This window comes from Battus philenor, unplaced genomic scaffold (genome assembly GCF_028537555.1).
Source record: "Battus philenor isolate CCGP_79_NKW_IND1 unplaced genomic scaffold, ilBatPhil1.0.hap1 SCAF_26, whole genome shotgun sequence".
In the NCBI taxonomy this organism is placed as follows: Eukaryota; Metazoa; Arthropoda; class Insecta; order Lepidoptera; family Papilionidae; genus Battus; species Battus philenor.
In genome coordinates this window covers 6,458,238-6,480,569 of record NW_027181689.1, presented here as the reverse complement: position 1 = coordinate 6,480,569, position 22,332 = coordinate 6,458,238, and the positions used below count along the sequence as shown (strand labels likewise).

General features: G+C 33.0%; 1 protein-coding gene across 1 annotated transcript in view; it reads left to right on the top strand.

The window, feature by feature from the left end:
* The window catches only part of LOC137925134 (uncharacterized), a 244,851-nt gene that overhangs the window by 199,356 nt on the left and 23,163 nt on the right, over window positions 1-22,332 (top strand). Inside the window, exons 3-8 of the mRNA XM_068768518.1 lie at window positions 4,396-4,566; window positions 6,190-6,334; window positions 8,122-8,249; window positions 18,481-18,738; window positions 20,157-20,394; window positions 20,835-20,975. Of these exons, the coding sequence (XP_068624619.1) occupies window positions 4,396-4,566; window positions 6,190-6,334; window positions 8,122-8,249; window positions 18,481-18,738; window positions 20,157-20,394; window positions 20,835-20,975 (1,081 nt within the window). The remainder of the gene's footprint in view (window positions 1-4,395; window positions 4,567-6,189; window positions 6,335-8,121; window positions 8,250-18,480; window positions 18,739-20,156; window positions 20,395-20,834; window positions 20,976-22,332) is intronic.

Here is a 22,332-nt window from a genome sequence, read left to right as displayed (position 1 = left end):
TCGCATGACCTTTAGCTTTTAAGCCGGCTGCGAATGTAATTACAATGTAGGCTAATTATTTTGTACCGACCGCTATGTTACCATCTAAAATGAACGAATTTAACGGCTATTTCAATATGTAGTGCCTGAAAGAAACCTTAATTCCGTAACAGTCAGAACTAACGTCCATTTATAAGGCATAGGCGAACGACTTAAGACTTTTAAAATTAACAATAATCTTATAAAATTCTTTTACATCGTATACTGTTGAATATAACCACATTATCGTTACGATTAATATGTAATAAATGATAAAACCTCGATATAAATATATGACTAAGATATCTTTGTTACAAGAGATGACATAATAGGTGCGATTGACACTATTATTGAAAATAAGAGAACTGTGATATATAAGTACAAGATGTAAAATGAACTAAAAAAGCTGTTATATATATTAATTGTATAAATAAATTAAACTGCAGTAATTGAGGATGGACGAAAGGATATTAGAGCAGAAGAGAAAAATTGACTGAATTATTGAATGAAGAACAGAATGATATAGATTGTGAAGAATGGAAGAGGACGAAAATAATAAAAAGAAGTGAAAAATTTAGATAGTATTTAAAACTGTGGAACTTTCTACTACCACTCAATGCTATAAATTTACCGTTACCATTGCAATTATTAAAATTATAAAACGTATTGTCTCATACGTATTAGCCTATCAATCACAACGATGTTAGCATATTTTATCTTTATACATTGCATGCTAAAGGAAAGATGCATGCATCATTTATCATCAAAATAAAAAAACAGATAATGTGTTTATATAAATACTCTGAAAATGCTTAGATAAGTAAAATAATTGACGAAAATACTGCAACATGTATTTGTAGCCTTAGTCAAACTGTATTATATTCTTGTTCTTTACGCACAACGTGGTTGTCGGTTATATATGTACATCTATATATTTAGTTTTTGTATTAGAAGAACGGGCTAGGAGAACCGAGACTGTAATGTAAGGCAATTTGTCTAGAATAAATTAATATTATAGTTCCACTTCAGTCGGTAAAGATACTAACTGTAAAACTAGTCGGATGAATTTATCTCTGATACATTTTCGAGATGATCTCAAAACACAAACAATGTCGTATTCTTTCAGTCCATAGTCGCCCTTTACAAAGCACAGGCCTCCCTAAAAGATATGTATGGATGGGGGAGGATATACTATAATCGCCACTTTTGGGATGCGGGTATCACAATGTTGTATTATGAGACGCAGGAAGATATGCTGCCCATCCTCGACGAACTTTTATATGAACAATGACAATCCTATGCGTTTAACGCTCAAAATTTGAATTAAATATTATTGCGTCTCAGAATCGAACCCAATCCTCTACCACTGGGCTACCACTGCTCGTATTAAAGAAAACTATATAAGTTAGGTAAAAAGTTTAATCTTGAAACCATCTAACAAAAGAGATATTCTGCCTAGAAATTTTGACCATGTGGTAACGGTCAACGTTTGGTGCTGAATAAAAGTAAAGCGATTTTATCGAAAGCAAAATTATGCGAGTCAAGATGACGAATGATTAATGACTTCCATTATTTCGCTTCGGCTCAAAGGAGCAAGAGGCGAATTAGAGGGATGTTGAGAAGAATTTTTAAGCATTAGAGACCGTACGAATGAAGCCGAACCCTTGTCACAAACTGACATAATGGAGCCAAGAGTGCGAATTAGATGTGGTTATGTTTTCTTGATATATACTCTGATCTAAATGACTTTTAACTTCATATAATAAAAATAATTTTACCCAGCAGGGCTGTGTCATCCGCATGAATCTACATTAGTTCTAACGCATATTATCTAAAATATATGTCAAAACATCCCAAAGCCCAGTAAGTGCTGTGTAAGTAAGCCGACCATAAGTCGGACGCTGGATAAAGGTTGCTTCCAACCGATTGTATTAAAAAATGTGAGATAAAATACTTTTTTCCACATTCTCAGAGTGAAAATGAATTTTAAAAACCTGCGTTGCCTTAAGGATTCTGTGCGTAATAATGCGTATGCCAGACTCCAGTGCGTCCTCAACATGTCGCAAGTGTCGCCAGTCTCACCTTCTCAGCAACATTATGTCACCTCGGGTACAGTCACAAACATTTTTTTCTGTCGGAAGTGAACAATATATGACTTTTGTATTTAATTCAAATTTATGACCATAGTAATGTCATATTAGAGTATTTACAAATATATAAATATTACAAACTGATGTAGCCGAGGTGTAGGCATTCTCGAGTAATATAGAATCGAGAAACTTAACGTACGGTTACTGCAATATTGTAATTATAAATTAGGTAGTTTTTGTAAACACTAACGAAACTGGCAACATATGTTAAGGAGTAATACAAAATTCAACAAAACTACCCAAACCCAAAAAAAACGACAAATCGTTAATAAACTCATTTGACATCCTACATCAAAAATTAATTTTTTTTTCCTATTTTTGCACTCATTTGATTAACAAAAAATGTACATACATAATCGCTATGCACACAGTTTGTTGGCGAAATAATATTGATTCCTTGCATAATCCTTTTGCATGTGCATAAGCCACGAGAATTTAGGATATTAAGTTGAATGCATCCACATTTTGGCAAAGAGAATCAGGAAATTTTCTGGCCTAGTTACTTACTTGTTACTTTATGGTACATCTTTTAAATGTAACAAAAAGAATGATATTATACATAGCCGGTCTTTTCGCATTCCGCGAGTTTTTACAGACCACCTTCGGATTGGTTGCAAAAGATAATTATTATATTTTAATAAGAGGGTGTTGATGCGAAGAAGAACAATTATATAATATTTCTGCAGTAAAAATGTATATATGTAGCCTCTTGTAAAAATAAGGTGATTTTGAAAAAGATAATAATAAAATACATGATAACATACGATACATGTTCAGCACATAGACGCTACTATAAATTATGCACGACTGTATTTCGGGAATAGAACCCACGACTCGAAAGTCGATCGCAAGTCTCAGTCGTCTGCCGCAACTCTACCACTGCTCATGATGATACACATACAGTTAATAATAATACACATAATACACATATAGTTAATAATACATAAAACATAAAAAGTAAACTGCCCTCTCCTTCATGTCTCTCATCTCCATCCAAAGGTTGTCTGTAGAGATCGCCTTGTGCTATAAAGACCACCTCTTGTACCATTTGAATTGATTCTTTTTTTCCTACTTATTGTCTAAGGTGTACAAAAAAGTGTTAACAAATAAACTAAATAAATAAAGTATTCAAAATTATTACTAACAAGGAAAACGTGTTTATAATTCTATTACATTATATTAATAATGCACAATTATAATAAAGTGATTTATAATAATAATCATAATATTAATGATCGCAAACAATCTTTTACATCAAGCCTAAAACGTAAGTTCAGAATATGTAAAAAAAAGTTCGAAAAAGAACCAGCATTTACTTGTAATGATCCACAGTCTAGAAATGCCGTTTAAATAACTTAATCTACAACTCGATTACCAAGTATCATCGCATCACATATAAATCAAAGTAGTTCGATGTAATTACGCGAGTTAGGAAGAGAAAAAATGGTATCGACTTAAGCTATATCCTTAATCAAGCGTCGGCAAAAACTTTTGCTCTGCATCCAATCTCAGCGTTTATTCCATTAGCCATAAGGACACTTTTTGCTTGAAATTATAATTTAATTTACAGATTCCTATCGGATTGAATTCGACATGATCAATTAAGAATGCTCATTTTCATTTACTTCGCATTTAACACGAAATCCTATGCGTACATTGTATAAGCTCTAATATATCACCATAATTTATTTTGAATTTAGAACACGCCACGCCTTTATACCTTTTCAGAGAGGACGAGTAAGAAGATCAGTTCTAGATACTTTTATGTGTACGTTTCACAATGTATGGTTTTAAACAACCAGAGCCTTATATTTCTAAGAAGTCAATTATAATTCATAAAGATGTCTCTGACCTCCCTTTTATTAATTTTAAACCCTAAACCACAAGATTAACTTTAGGTTTTAGGTTTAAATAAATTTTGTTATTTTATCCAAAATTTTTTAGTTGATTGAAATGTGTGGATCTTGATTTATTGACTCCTTTGCATGTTTGATATTATAATATCATTGCACATTAAGTGAATGTAGACTTTCAGGCCGGCTTTTCTCAGCAGATCAACATTCCGTGCTAGCTTACTATTTATAAAGTTAAAACATCTAAGAATTTAAAGTGCATGAAAATACTGAATAAATAATATAATTGGATATAGACGTTTTAAATTTGAATTTGGGGTTAAAGGTTAAAATTATCGACTTTACTGTGAGGTTAACTTTTGCTTTCATTTCAGTGGCTTGCTCGACGGTGACCGTTACGAAGTGCCAGGCTGCTCTGAGGACCCTGCAAGCGTTCCCGTTCTTTAAACCGACGTGTCTCTGTCGAGAACCAAATGTGGATCCTGAATGTAACTCCTTCCGCGACTTTCTCTTCGACCATCCCTGCGTCTTCGTTTTGAAGAAGGGTAAGTGTCAAGAAATGTATGTAAATTAATTGTGCTACAAATACATTAAAATATAAATCACGATTGACGAAAATATTTCATATAAAGTTGAAGCAGAGTTCCGGTCTTAATATACAACAATAAACAGCATGTTCATTGTATTTCTTGACGGCAAAAAAACTATAGCAAGTGATCAGCAATACTTCAAAAATAAGAATTCTTTTTAAAATATATATACAGTTTTATGGCCATATCTACAGTATGGTAGAGCACCAATAATGAAAATGATTGATGAGATTTTGTACTTATAGAATTTATCAATGCACGGAATTGATATATGTCGATCTAATTTAACATATAATAATATAGAAAAGGCATAAAGTATAAGATTTTTACAATGTAGAGGGGTCACCAAAGTCATGCTGAACTGCTACCTTAAGCTTACATTATGAAAATGTGAAATAATAATAAGTCATTAAAGATAATATGTACGAAATATATATAAGAATCATAGTTTTGTGTTGTAAGTTTCATTTAAAAAAATATTTCAATACATTTTCAGTACCTATTTGTATGATTACCTTGTCTGTGAGAATAAAAATAGTCATAAATATTCGAAAAATAGCAATGTACATAAGGTTATCGCTAGAAATAAAGACAAGCTTCGTATAATTTTCCCTAAGGTCCACATAAACCGTTATTCCTTTGTAGACAAAGTACAAAAATTGTACAATTTTCAATAAACTTTTGCGATGTCTTTGGATAATGCATGCTATACATTTGTAAAGTTTTTTCACCTAAAACTCTAAGAGGTCTTATTTTCATTAATTGAAAATATTTTTTTCAAGTATTTTAATGATTTTTTTAATAAATAAATAAAGGATCATTGTAAAAGTCAACAAAAAAAACCTGTCGAAGATTGTGGGCCTTATTGACACACGTTTCGAACACTTATAGCCCTATATTTTAAGCTCAATTAGATCCTAGTCGCCATCAAATTGGGCTTCTCTTATATTCTCGTGACGCAGCCAAGAAATCAGTACACATACTCCAAAGTGATAATATTATGAAGAAGTGAAAAGTAGCTAGACGATTTTCGTCGTTAAACTAGATACGTATGAAATATAATGACTATAGTCCTTAAAAGAGCCTTGCAGTGCGTCTTTTGACTGAAAAAAGAAGAATAAGTCCCAAAGGTATTTCAATGTATAGACATAAAATCTGAACAATAAGATTTGTAAAGCTTTTTCAAGATCTTTAAAATGTCCGAGAAGAACAGTACAAAAAATTTTGGCTAAAATTTTTACAAATATAATAAACATATTAAACATTTCGAAGTTTCGATTTTTATAATAGGATATATTTAATTTGTACCAGTAACAAATGCAGACAAGAGTAAAAAAAGGCTAACTTTGCAAAATCAACACTGAATTTATCTAGTTGGTAGACGCAGTGTGGGCCCTTTACTATGTGGACCGATGATGTATAGTAAAAATTATTGATGATTTTTTGGCGGAGGCCTGAGTCTTACAGTGGGAGTCTGTAAGCTTACATGATGATGATACGCTGTACTTTCATCGCTACTTAATGAAAATGATAAATGTTACTAATTACGAATAAATATAACTACGAATTTCTGTGCAGAGAAAGACCCTTACCCCGTCGAGACCCTGCCGACCTGCACTTATGCGCTGAGCGTCTGCCATAGCGAGAAACCATGCTCCATACTGTTCGAGCGATTCAAGAACGCGTGCAAGGCTCGTGATGGCGAATGTCGCATGGAAGACCGGTAACTAAACCAACAATCTAATTTCATATTAATATATTATGGATATATATGTAAAATTACATAGCACTATTTTAGTGTCTTGTAGTCCCCACCTAGACATAACACTAATTATGACGATATGATTTACATCTTAACAACAAAAAAATAGTATATCTATTTCGTAGCAATCTTTTACTTGGTGCTACTACTAGGCTTAATATTTAGTCCTGTAATAGCATATCGATCGCGACTAGATTCGTCTCTCTCGGGTACCCTCATGTCTGAATGCTGCGTGTATTTTTAACGTGACAGCACATGGTTTCGATTCGAGGATCCTCAAGTGTAATCTTAACCTGCCCACTGTGACTTAAGATCTTGGTGGCTTCTCAATTTGGTGTAATAATAACCTAACGGCCGTGAAAACGTTCGGTCTTAGTGAACGTAAAAAGGTTTTGGCTAAATACTGTCTTCATCACCATTTCAACCATAAACCTCCCCATGGGTTTCCAATAGAACCGGTAAGAATCAACAACTATCGGCGCAGGAGCGCCACCCATCGACCTTGTAAATTACAAATTAATGTGAAAGTTACATTGATTAAGATATTCTTACTAAAATGCATTTCAACGAATTTGTGTAAAGAAGTCCTACTAAAAGTAATTTGATCAGCAAAGACACACTTAACACGTATTTGTTATGTATTTATCCGATTCAGCTATTGATGAAAGATTTGAAAGTCCTTTCGTATTTTTATTATTCTATTCATACATTGAATGTGCCTGTTTATTTCTTTTTATTTCACCATTTACAATTATACGATACAAAAGTACAATAGGATGCATTATTAAAAAAAAAGTTTAAACGATGTGCAAACACAAGGGTATGAAAAATTATAATAGACTCTATAGATATTTTATTCTTAATCAGCACAATTTGATTAAACTGTTCCCTTTTTCTATCTCGTCGAAAAAGGTTCGTTAAAACCGTTACTAGAAACCATTGCAATTTATAGGTTAAATTCACAATTCTGCAGTTATTGATCGAGTCTGTTTAGTTTATTTTAATCCTGAAAATTAAATATTCATGAAGTTATTTCTAGATACAATTTCAGCTGAATCTGTGATAAATGCGCGAACGGTAGTGGCTATAATGATTTAGCTATTTTCATGCTGGCTTCAGGCAGTGCTGTCAATTAAAATAAAGTTGGCTTATCTTTTTAAGTCTAGGTCGTACTCACTACAGCTTCTATATTTTTGAAAATGGAATCAAGCTGAATTCTAAATATTTGAAACATAGTAGCTTAAAAATAGTTTAAAAATATGAATAGCTTCGGCGGTTTTGAGTGCACAATCTTAACTACAATACGAGTACAATGAGAAACAATCTTGAATTCCAGACCGGACTTTATCCTATTGTCAAAAATATTGAAAATTGTGTTTTGGGCCTGTTAAGAGCGTAAAGTAACACTTTTCTGTAACTGGCTTCCAAAGCAGTACTAGTCTACTAGGAGCATTTAAAAAGGATTTGGTAGGAAGAGGAGGTCGGTTGGTAAAGGTGAAAACTAATACATTGCAAGAAGACGTCTTTAAATCTTCGTAGTTCATCATCCTCGTGCACTGTACCCGGCCTCTCTCACCACAATGTGATGGATCCTGAACCTGCCCAAGATAGTGCCCAGTCATACAGAAAAAATCTTTTAAACAGGTTTTATGAAAAATTGTGGCTGCATATTTATGGTGGTAACATTTATCTGTTTATTTCATAATTTTTTTTAACTGTTTATAAATTTTATTATTTTATTTTAATAGAGAGACTTGCCGTGAAGCTTGGTCTGGACTCCGTCTGTCCCCACTATTCGGCTGCATCTGTCCTAACACGCACATGAAGAAGCGATGCGACCGGATCTTTGCCGTAGTCAACCACAACCCATGCGTCGGTGAGTACGCATCCTTTTATTAAAGCCGACGCTCACTGTACTAGCGGGTTTTGAGTAAGACAATTAATAAATATACAAATTATTATTCTTAACTTACGTCATTCTTACAATATGTTAATTGACGAAAAATGTTATCACAATTACATATTCTAATCTATTTATAGATTTTTGTAATAAATACTTAAAATTATTTTTCTATTATGAGCATTGATTGCAACTCAGAAAGCATATACAGAAAATGATTTGGTCATAAATTTGTTTAAAGGTTTGAAAATTCAAAAATATTTCTCTATGGTCTTTAACACGTTAATAGTCGATGGAATGGTCTCCTATGCAATAAAAAACTTATTATTCAAAAGGAAATACAATATTGAGTTTCTAGTTTTTGGCAGTATTTAGAAATCAATGATAATGATTAACACGTTCACTGCGGCTTGAGGTCGATTCAGCCTCATGGTAAACTTTGCACTGGTGCGGCGCGTAAAACTCGTGTTTTCTCTCTAGTGCGGCGGCTGCAAAAATATTGATGAACATGAGGCAGAAAAGGCCTCAACCGCACTACTAGGAAGTTCAGCTTGAGGCTGATTCGACCTCAGCCGCACCAGCTGAAAGTTCTTTAAAATTGGGCCCGCAGTGAACGTGTTAACAAATGAATATAAGATAATGACTACAGGAAGTAAATATTTTCTATTAATGCTGCGTCATACATCACAAACGTTCACCGTTATTTAGACATATTACGTAAGTTATATATCAAATATGACATACATGATCCTTTGAATATTAACATGCCAAATTTCCACTTTGAACACAAAGGTTTGATTGCGTTAGTAATCCCATTAAGCAGGCGGTAGCGTTAAATCCTGGTCGGCTTTGAATATAATGAGCTAACCAGAGATTCCATTTCGATCCGGCCACAGAATCAATATCGGTCATTATATCCGGGCAGTACTCAATAATCGGTTTAAGAACCTATTATAATATTAATCCACCCAACTTGCAAAAGCATATTTTTTTAACTTCTGGCGTGTTAGATAATAGGATATTTAATTTTTGATATATTTTTTAAATTTACTACGGACAAGTAGCATTTATTAAACAGGAAACATCACAAAGAATACCGTATAGCTGTAATAACATATAAGTACAATTGGCAACTTGAGACAATTTCATTCAGACGACCCTAGTTTTGAAATAGACAAAGACAAAGGACAAGTAGCGGGTTGTGGACATGTACATTGTACGAGATAGTTTCAAATAGTAAAAATATAAAGTTATCACAAAACAAATTTATACATATATTTATCTATACTCACTCATATCAGCCGATAGACATACATTGCAAATCTTAGGCCTCGAACAAAGATCGCTAAAATGAACAATATATACATAAATATATACATAGTTTATTAAACATATCAAATCAAAATAGATGAAGTTCGCACTTGCTTCAGAGAGAAAAAGTGGCCTGTGCTAACTATTACACATTTTTTATTATTTTTACGAAATTTTTATAATATCTATTTATCTGTTAAAAAAGGTAACGATTTGTATATGCGCCATATCGCTATACCTCAAGTTTTATTACTTGTAATACTTGTACATGACAACATAATAATGCCTTCTTATAGTGTTAAGGAAAGGCCCCAGCGCAATATGAAAGTGTACAGTTCTCGGCTAAGTCCGTTTCAATATGAGGTGAGCGTTTGATTCATTTCTTGTAATCCCTACAGTTCTTAATAAAGAAGTGAGGAAAATTTTCGTTAGGGCTACCTCACTTCTTTCATCTCCGAGTAAAAACATATTTCTTATTAATATTTATGTAATATATAATTCTACAGGTCTTTAAAAGCCATCCGAATACTTTCAAATTTCAATACACTTTTGTCCAGATAAAAATATATTACGTAATAATAAGTAAAAAAATTAAAATCCATTAAATAAAGTTATCTAATGACTGTAGACAAATAACAACGTATAAGGAATAAAAACATTAATAACTTAAGAGGTATACTAATCTAGTCCTAGTTTATAGTTATGTGTAAACAGTGATCGGCTAACGGTGAAAACACTTTAAAGAAATGAATAATCAATGAAAGAAAAAAATCAATTGAAAAAATCATCAATGAAAAAAAAAGAAAAATCATTTGTCTGCAATGAGCTTTCATATGTTCACCTATTTCATATAATTCTATGTAAAATGATTACTCGGAAATTTAAAACATAATTTTTTTTTCTTTTGGAATGAAATAAGCCAACAACTTTTGGCAGTGTAGTCTACAGGGAACGGAGTAAACAATAATTAATTTTAATTTATTCCAAATTATAAAAAGCGCTATTTGTTGTTATTATTTATTATAACGATTTATTAGGATAGACTGTACTATACATTAATTGACAGCGAATGTGTCATTTGACAGTGACATTCAATTGACAGTAAATGCGTGTGTCTTTTACACCTGCATCCAAATAACCTGTATAAGGAAATAAATCCTTGATTAATTTTCAATATCGGTATAGTATAAGTTTATAGGGATAATTGTATTAGAAAACGTAAAAGCTAGTAATGGAATTAATTTATTAAAATAATCTACCCATCAATACAAGTTATATATCATTGGCTAAATAATTTCTAATGAGTATACATAATTTTCGCAACCCTGATAAATAATTTTGTAAGTGTGAGTTTTCCTTTACCGCGGCGCGAGATCATCTCAACCGATGCGTTAACTTTCAATCTTTCCTAAGCCCTTTAATTCTTTGAATTGTTGTTCCCTTTGTGTTTCGGTCGAATAACTTTCCTCGCCCTCCATTGTTGTCTATATTTGTCTGTGCTCGTTATGCTTTTCGTTACGAGTGTACTTGTAAAATACGTCTATTTAGAAGGGCACGTCGATATGCGTGTTTGGATATGTGCAAATATTTACAAGCTGAGTTTTTTTTCTGTTCTTTTCTTTTAGGAGTACACGTATTTATATCACTACATTTATATTTTTAACAATCCTAACATCCTTCAAAATGACTTCGTATTTGCGTTATTTTACTATAGACATAAATCGTTTACTTATAAACATACAATTTAATAGTTTTACTGCGTTTCTGAAAGAGGACGCCACGTTTACTCGAAAGCGGCGTCTTTTTCAGCTACAAATCAATAGTGGAAATTAAAGAATATCACAGTTATTAATGATACTGTGTTGATTACTGAGAAGACGAGAATCAAACTAAACTTAACTTAATACGATGCTGTACAATTTTGTATAAGAAAAATCTTTTTAACACCGAATTTTTATTATAGAGGACTTAATTAGCGGCATATGACAACAGCTGTGAACGTGTATCATATATATGTTCCTATTTTTACTTACTGCTTACTTAGTTTTCTATAACTCTAATAATGTAAACAAAACTTAATTAAAACCTTTAAATTATCTGCACATGCAGATAAAGAGACTATCAAGTGATAATATCTGACACATATTTCATAATACTTTTGCAAAAAAGCACTTGTAATATTGAAGAAAAATTGACTTATTCCTTTTAATATTTTTGTCACATATCGATTGCAGCGTAAAGTCTACTTTCGATGTATTCTGATAAAGAATTTCAGAAAAGCATCTTATCATAGTATTAATACTGCATCACTGTTCACAATATTGAACTTATTTCAAAATTAAATCTCGCAACTCTTCATCGGTAACCCAAGTGAATATAAATGTAAGAATATTTTCTAAACCTTATTTGAATACGAGCTTTCTTAGACTTGGCGTTTTCCGTAGCTCCCTAGGCTTGACTCGGGTTCAAATTGAAAAACGAAGCCGCGGGATTAGGGATCAGGTGGATTTAAAGAACAAACATAAATAGACGAATATTTTTAAACTCACCGTCTTACCTTCCAGATACTCTGAGATTTTAATATTAAAGTAAACATGGAATTTATTACGTTTATTTTAAATCAAATCTTTCAGAGATTTTGTCTAAAATAGCGCACGAGAGTATGTTGTTCATCTAAAACCACTAAAACTATACTGACAATCAAGTCAAAAAAAATTTGAAGTTTCAGATTAATTCAGTTGAAGTTTTACATTAATTCAGTATTGTATTTCGGTCAATTTATATTTAGAATACATACGGACGAAAACTTCATAATTCCAACAAGTATAGTCACAATCTTTTTTTATCTTTTACTGATTTTCTAGATCCTTTTCTTCCTTCAAATTTTCCTATTACATGGAGCCTCATTACTGACAAGAAAACGTAGGTACATAGCGCGATGAACCCAAGAAACAAGATTTAAGAGTTCTAAACTATATACGGAAACCTAGCTCAATTTTCACTATGGTTTTCTTTTTGACCGTGCGGTCGAGTTTATTAAACTTTCCACCTTGGTCCAGCATTAAGGATATAAATAGTCAGCTAGTAATTAATTTTTTGCAAATGAGGATGCTAATCTCTGATGATGATATGACTGTAAAAAAATGGTGTTTCGCAAAGTATAGTGTGTGGTATAGTGGCATTAAAGGAATTTCTTGTATACCATGAATAGATACAAATAGTAAATGTTTACCCTGTCGACCAATTAAATATCACAATAAGCTGTTTCAAATCCTTTCCACTATTTTAATCAAATGCAAATTGATTATCTGACGCCAAAAGAAAGTCAGACAATCAATGAAGTGCAATAGATAGATCCAGGGCAAGAATCACAAGCATTTGAAAACATCAATAACACTCACTATTTCATAAGGCCTGAGACTGGCTGAGGATAGAATAGTTTGAAAGATCATCATTATTAGTCTATAGGACTATAATGCACTCTAGGCGCATAAAATCAGGTAATTTCTTTTTAAAATGTTTATCGGTTTCTTCGATTGCAGTGAGTTTTAACGCCTTAACTAGAACTCTATGAAAAAGTTCATATTTTCTTTAAATATCCCTTCATCTAAAACTAACTTTAGTCATTCCGCAGCTGTGCCAAGGCTCTGTAGACAATAAACATATAACCTTGACATCACGACAAATAAGAGGTATACAATCAAAAACAAGAATTAAATTGTATTTATTGCGATATAAATGAAAACCTACTGTGATATTTTGGGATCGTAGGTGAAGCAAGAAATGTGATGTAGAGAAGAAGACTATTAAGCCAGAGGAATATGAGATGTTTTAAAAATAGAATAATTTATGACTGAAATTATGACGGAAAAAATGTGAGTAAAGTAAAGTAAAAAAAATTTTAAATCGTAAAAACTATTATCCCTCCCAAGATAAGGGTGAATGAAATACAAAATGAAAAAAAAAAACCTTTATGTCATTGACAATTTCAAATAATTTTAAATACAAGTCCTGCAACTAACAGTTTCCCCTACTGTTAATATTCATGAAAATACCTAATTTAATTCTTAACAATTTGATATGCGATTGCAAAATTTCGACTCCGGTAATTGTGGAACACCTAGCAGTGTGAATTATAAAATCTTTTGTTAAAGATCGTGAAGTAAATTTAAAAAAAATTAAAGATACAGTTCTTCAAATGTAACTCAAAATGTACTTAACCATGTCTTATCAAAATTATAAACGTTAGGTAATATTAGTAATTTAAACATAGCATAAAATGTATATTCTTGATAAAATCGCAGAAGCAGCCGCAACACATTATCAATAATTAAAATTTAGAGAACTCTTGGATCCATTACGCACAACTTAAACGCCAGTTAAACTCGTTAATTAAGTTTCAGTGGAACTTCTGCTTAAATAATTAATTAGTTTCTCATACGTTCAGCTAAGTGTGGATGAAACTTAATTATATTTTATATCTAATATTTATATTTCATTAATCAACTGCGTTAGATCCTAACGTTCGTCATTCTCTTTACTATGATCGGTGTACAAACAAAGGCAAAAATTCTTATCCATATTTGTTACTACTATTGCTTGTTGTACTACTATTTTTGCATTCAAAGTTTTATCAAACAAAAAATTGTGAAGGAATACTGTTATTCTTTTTTACGTGATAATAAAGCTTGGAAATTAATTGCCCTATTATTGTAATAAGGATGTTATAAAAGTGATTTCTACATAAGAATCCAAGAAAAATAAGATGTTTTTGGAGCTTAAAGTTAAAATATTTCATTATAAGGGAGCCTAATTTGCCTCTAATTTATATAATTTAACTTTTCTGACATCTACTCATGACGAACACGTACACGAGTAATAAAATAATCTCCTAAACCATATGTTTAAAGGCTCTATTAAAACACTAGGTTAACAAAAACTATTCTTGATGACATGAAGACTGTATGAATTAATTAATATTATGAAAAAAGAAATTGACAAATGCAATCAAAGATTAAACAACATACAATATTTTTAGTGAATTTGGCTTCATGTCCTTCCTCTCTCGTCTCCGTAGTTGATTAAATAACTACAGAACAAATGAACTCATTGTTTAGAGTTCTAGTTCGCACCCAATTTCTCTTTCCACCATTTACGTATAACGAAATTCAGTTTCAGCAAAATGATCCCCTTTGTCCGACCCAAGCCCGGTTGGGCTTAACTCGCATGAATTCTCAATGGTCTGTTTGAATTCATTTAAGTCATTTTAAATGGACTCGATTATATGAAGAGCACCGGTATTATCCAGACAACGCGATTTCCGTGAAATGAGAAATTCTGAATATTATTTTAATAAAAATTTTAATTGGTCATTTTTTTTAAACGGAAACACATTTAATATAATTTAGCAGATATCGAATATTCGGATCTATTTAACGATTATATATATATAACTTAAATAAAATAATTTCAAGTTAACCATAAAGTTTACGCAACATAAACGGAGTATACAATATACATCTAATGTCTTTGTTTTAATAGTGTAGCATATTATATACCACTTACATATACCAACTTATTTCTATATATCTATTAGTAACATTTCTAAAAAATTAACCGTTGCATTCAATAAACATTGTGTAACATGTTTACGGTCGCAACTGTCCTCACACTGAAAATTATTTAAATATTAATTTTAAATCCAATAACGCATTGATACAACAAAGAAACAAAAGAACGGAAATCCATTCACCTTACGATCCCTTTGTAGTTAGGGCACTTTGAGGGCGTTTCTTACAGAAGTAAAGCTTTTGAACATTTCTATTCTGCATTGATTTCTCTTTGGCACAGAATTTCTTAGAATTTTCTTCTCGTTTCTAACTAACGAATAACGAAAATGTGTTTGGGCGACTGGACATTTTTAAAAAAATTTCTTTTTTATTTTTGTTAGGCAATTCAAGAGTTAAACACATTTTTAAATATTAAATCTAAACGATTTTCATATAAACAACGTGTAATTAATATCCAGATTGATAATCTGTTAATACTACTAGGCAGCTATATTATTATAATGTAAACAAAAAGTAACTCTGTAATCATAATTAATTATAATGATTATTTTCACATAAATTATGGGTAACTATATAAATGTAATATACATATACCGCGTGATAAATTATAGACCTAACAGCTTCAAAGATATGAAACAGCACCTTTGATGACAATTAATGTAAATCACACCCTATTCAAAAATTAATGGTTTCAGAAATAATAAATAACATAAGTTTTTAAATAACTGTTACGAAATGTTAAAATTAATTATTGTTTCCGATCTGTTCCTGCAGACTTGGTACTACCAAAAGTTATTGACTTGTCGCATTCCAATAGAGGATGAGATTGAACACTTTATACAGGTTGATTTAAAATAAGTATAAAAGCTTTAAAGTTTTTTACTGACTATTAGTTTTTTTTGCAAGTGTGCAAGTACTATCGGGATATCTACACTCTTACACTGCAAAACAGTAACCTGCAACTATTAAAACGTTGCGTTCTTAATAATATATATAATCATCCAATATAAACTAGTTGATTTATTTTGGTTATTTTTTAAAGTTATAAGAGTCGTATGAATGTTTATATATATCGAATTTGAATTTCTTATCAACCGACATATTTTCAAGATACTAGGCGGCAGTAGAAAATTTAAAGAATCAAAATCTGTTGGTATTGAATTTAAAGGAATGAAAATAAAAAGGTATCCGAACGGTGCCGCATGCAGCACCTAGTTAATGACTTTAACTCACATACAGAATGCTATTTTATAATTCACTGGATCGACTAGATAACGCAAGGATGCTTTCAGTACGTGGGAATATACACAAGTGTTCAAATTACCTGGCTATGTACAGGAAAAATATCAAGAAAGTATAAAACTTCCTTTTAATTTTTAGATATATCGGTGAAGTGATGTTAGCGTTTTCACAAAGACTGTTTTACATAAATTACATAATTACTAAATTATTATTATTACCATCAATATCTTACTCAAAACCCGCAGTGAATTGATTAAAATAGTTAATAGCTTTAAATGTTTAAATGGCCATCCACTCAAATCTACAAACACTGTGTACAATTCTAAACCTAAACATAAGGAACACGTGTCCAATGAACACGGTAGGACACCGTCACAAAACACCAACTTGTTCAAATTCATAATTATGTAATTATTATTTAAAATATATAACCTAAACAAATTGTAATATAAATTTATAATTTTAAATCTAAATTTATGTACATTAACAAAAACCTAGGACACTACAGTACGAAAGCTTCTGAGGAGTTCTAGACTCACTTCTATAGTCGTCAACGTGTTGAATTAGTTACTTTATTTTTTGTAATTTTAATTTCCTGTTATTTTTTATTGGTGCCTATTTATTTTGACACTGATTAGATGCCTAGGCCCTAGGATTTACTTAGATCACTACTTTACCACACAAGGCTGTTTATTATGTTTCACCAGACACTAAGCTTCTTTTTAGTGTACTCCTGACCTCACACACCGTACAAATGCCCGCAGTTACCTCAACTCTTGGCTTCCGACACCTTCGGCCTTCGGTAATGATCCTGGACTGTTGATAGAGCATTGTCGATGGGGCGGCGAACATTGTTCTGTCGTAACTACCTCTTCAAGGACCACCTTCAACAGATTCGTTGCGTACAGCATCGGAACCGGTTGATTTGTTGAGGGTGGTTGTAAAGTGCGGCTCGCTAGTCGGGGGCAGTAGAGTTAACGTGGTTGGTGGGCAGCGGCGGCGTGGGGTGAGTGTCCGCCGGCGGTGCGTGCGCTGTTCGAGGCCCCTCGGCGAGTGCCCGTGCGAGCCCCTCCCCTGATGCGCTACGCCGCTCCCGACGGTACCATCCTGCTCCTCACCGAGAACGGCACCCGGCTGATGACGAGGGCCGCGGCCGCCAGCCTCCTCCGCGCTGCCCTCCTCTCCCCGCGCCCCCCTCGACCCCGCCACGGTGAGCCGCCGCCGCACCCTCTCTTTATGTTCTCTCTTCTCTATGTGTCTCTCGGATTTCGTCGCCTCTCACACCGCACGCTTCGCAAACGCTTTCAAAGGTAGGAGCGTCACCAATAAACAACTTTACCTCAAAAAACTGTCAATTTTATGTTATGCAGAGGACATTTAAAACTCTGTGCAGTAACTAAATTGCTTGCAGTGAAATCGAACCACTAACCAATAATGATTACGTTCATAAATAAAAACAAAACTTGGTATTGTTGTTTCAGCACATTTATAAATGTCGTTAAAAACCTGAATAGCTCATACAAGATACAATTCGAAAATAAAAATAGAACAGTTCATTGAATCTTATTTTGTCTTGTATAACTATTTCGCTCCTACTTTATCCACGCATGCTTTTAGATTTCTGCTAATTTCCAACAAACCTGCAACTTCAGACACGTTTAGGTATGTACTTTATACTTACCTATGTATGTCTGAAGCAATTTCATCTCAACTTGTGCATGATCGCATGTTTTCTGTCTGCATTTCCTTCTACGATCTCTATGGTTACTGCGCGGCATAGAATTTGGCTTAATAATAGTACGAGCGGGACTGCCATCGAATCGGGGCTTTGCTAACATTTACCAGTCGGATGTACAGTTTTCTAATTCTTAAATATTGTGGAATTTTTTCTTTTTGCCGAAACATGTCTTCATTTGCCAATTTTTGTTTGGATTGTCACCTTTTTACCTTTAAATAGGATAATACTTAATCGATGTTAAACCGATCCTGCGCGAACGCCTCTGCCATTGTTTACCGGAGTCCCGTCGCGCTATGGCTCGGTTCCCGGGCTTGTCGTTAAGAGATGTCGATGGGTACAATTCCAGTAAAGCTGATGTCGGACGGATGGCACGCTAATCGGAACGCGACCGGTGTGACGTCATGGATCGGCGGTATGTCTATAACTCAAGACGGCAACCTTATCACTCCGGATAAAATTATGACACACGTTCACCGGTATGCAAGTCCGCACTACCACCCGCACGGACACCATGACCACCGCTGGAATCATGAGCCAGGGGGGAGCGAAGACCCCCTCTATGCCACCAAGACTGTCTACGGGCCAGGATACATTGATGAAAACCGTACGTATTTAAATATTTGGACGTTTATAACATCTGAAAAGTTTTGTCGTCGTATCTCGACTAATTTAAATTCTAAATTATTAACTTTATCGAAAAAAGATTCATTCATGTTAAATTTTGAATACATTTTCATGAATACACAATTGTAAACTGACATTACAACTAACCATAGATATCGTAAACACTCATTTTAGGTTTTCATTTTGTACAGTTCTAGACAAGTCCAGTAATAATTACATCATTTTGTCTTTACTTTCAATTCGCACTAAAAAAAATTACAATCCTCCATGTCTACTCCTTAACATGACTCCAGTGCAACCTTTAGATGGTCCCGAAATATTTGAAAATAGTCCTAAGTAGCTCTAACGGAGAAAAATATACCGTATTGACATTTCATAGTCAAAGATCACAAAGTGAAGCTTTGCGTAGATAAAATTAATAGAAGGGATATTAGTGCTTTAGAACCCTCGTAAGACCGCTTCCTACTTCCTAATATCCGCCGTAAGAATTTAGAGGATTTAGTTTTACAGAAGCGATTTAGTAAAGGAGCTTAAACACGTAAATCTTCGCGAAGCTTTGCAATTCCCGCTAAAGGTTCAGATATTCATTCTTCATCAGTTATCGGATAGCATCTGTCTCTGTAGGTAGAGAAAAAAGAAATTGTTTAATGGAATAGTTTACGTTCATTACGGTAAGTTGGTTACTGGTTTCTGTTTTTATTTCTATAAATTAAAGTTCTGTAACATTTTCCATTAAATGATATCTCATTATGACACCCTCAGCTTATATTCCATCAACTACCACGTTATTGTTCTTAACAAAATGAATTTTATATTTATTAGCATGAGTAATATCTGACATGCTTGTTTTTCAGATTTGTATACATATTTTATCTTAACAAAATCATTGGATCATCGTGTATTTAATTGTGTCAAACCCATAATAACATTATCACATTTATCAGTTTTGTATGACACTGTAAATGATATCTTGTCTTGGCATGAGCGTTACTTCTTGTATTTTCAAATAACACACTTTTATAATATATTTACTTTTGAGTTAACAATTTTATTTCTTATTTTATATATTTATTTTACGTATCTAAAATTACTTAAAAAATCAAACGTTTCACTAATTAAAAATAAAATAATTTAAGTAAAAAACTATTCAACAATCCGTCGTATTAAGTATATAAAAAAATACATTTTCGTACCAAAACCAAGTTTTGTAAAACCAACATGTATCATACATTTGTATTGAACTACATACTTGTAGGAAAAGCATTTATTTAATACATTAGAATACAAATCTTACACGATACACAGAGGTCAATAAATTCCCATATATTGGCAGTGTAAGGTAATACACACATGCACTTCAACACACATGCAAAATTAACACTAAACAACAACCAACAGAGAGGATTGGAAAAGAGAACGGTAAAGCAGGTGATGAGAAGGTCGCTCTACAATCTACGTGTCACGTTGCTCTGGACACCTGTATCAAGGACAGCGAATGCGTGGCCTCTCTGACTCCAGTCCTGCAAAAGTGCCACTCCACCGACTGCGATAGGGAGGGCTGTATGACGGCATTGCGTGGTTTCTACCGAAAACCTAGCGTCAACTGGAACACGGAGATTGCTTTCTGCCTGTGCAAGTAAGTTGTCAATATATGTTTTGTAAATTCTCTTACTACCGAAACTACTACGCCCTAGGTTGCCGCGATGAAGGGAGTATCAGCCGCTTCGTTAAGTCATTCCGTCGTCAACGCTCGCGACGGTGGCGATCATATTCTTTTTTCCTTGGCGCCCCGCGTGATCCTACGGCGTGGTACAGCTATTTCGGTAGCACTATAACACAATGAAATATATTTTGAATTTCAACTAAATTATTTATATAAACACGTCTTCTTCATGTCATTCTCTCTTACATAATTAAATTATGCAACCGTAACCTTACTTTTCTACCCCAACTACTAAATTTTGATACCAATTATAGAGACGCTCCGAAGACAATTGCTTATGGAAATAATTGTCATGCGTATATTTTCCTTGTATATTAATAGCATTAACAAAAACTTTGACTGTAATAAAACAGGAAAACGGACAACAGAGAGGACTCGTGCATGAATGCACAGGAGCGATTGCATCCATCTTGCGCCCAGCGCCCACCCGTGGGATCACCGCTACCTGCGTGCCATACGCTCGCTCATATGTGTAGAGAAGACCCAGAGTGCAGGTCAGAAGTCACGCTGTGTATTTTTTCTCCTTGCCCAATTTTTGGGTTCTCCGCAATTGTAATATCGACATATTTTACAAAGAAAATAAAATGCAATATTTCCTAAAGTTTAAGCAGTGGTACCCCAGTGGTGGGTACTGAGACTTGTAATTGTAGTTCGCGGAATCTATTCCCGGGATACAATCTTATGTAATTCATACGTGCGTTAATTATATAGGATTGCCATATACAGGATTGCTCCTCTGCGTACCATAAAACTACACTCCGATCGCGAACCTAGCGTAGCAATTATGATATATCCCTCATATATATCTTTATGTGAGGCTTATGCCATGCAGTGGGCGGCTGAAACAACGACCGTTAGAAAAAAAAGATTCTAAGGCATAAATCACCCTAACAATCTCTTAATAACATGTAAGGTAAAACCATGGTAGCGAAATTAGAAATATAATAAAATACAATGCCATCATTTTTGGCCGAGAGCCTCACGTTTTATTATTTTTTAATAAAATTTAACAAGTTAACAATATTTCTACTCTCTCTTAGCTTGTTAATAGGAAAAATATATAATAAATAATAAATATAATGAACTTAGTTTTAAATATCTATTATTCAATAATAGTCTGTAAGCTTTCCTAAAATTTAGCATAAAATAAAAAAATAATAATCTTGTATATTAAAGTGGGGAACGTAACACTTTTATACCCAATACCTTTTATTTCATAAAGCAACAGCATAATTTTCTATATAGTAAGATTAGTAGTAACTATCACTTTACATATTACACATTTATCATACACACACATTTATACACATATGTAATACATATATACCTATCTTTTACCCTGTCACTTTCTGGTTAAAAAATGTAACTTTCTTTCTAAACATCGTTTAAAGAACGTTACAGTTTATCTTATTTAAGAATACTCAACTTATAACACTTATTATTTGTATCTCGTTCATAAGCAAAAATTACTCTCACAGAATTCGCTACTCTATAAGAGAAATGAAACATGTTGAAGTTTTTGATGAAGATCTGATTATTATACATATTACTAATATTATATCAGTATAGATAATGCTTGTCTTATATAGGGAAGGCCTATATCTAACAGTGGGTGTTCCAGGACTGAAATGGTGATGATCATGGCAGTATGGATACAGGCTTCCTCTCGGGCAGACAACTACAATCCTCTTAGAGAACTCTGTGCCAATCAAATAGCAAATATCTTCAGAATTTTTAATAAGAGACTTAATTTGGAATAAGATTCTTATTACTTTACCTTGTTTATAAATAACTCATATTAAAATTATCCATGTAAATAAAATGTGCTTTTCTCCGAATAAAATTTATATC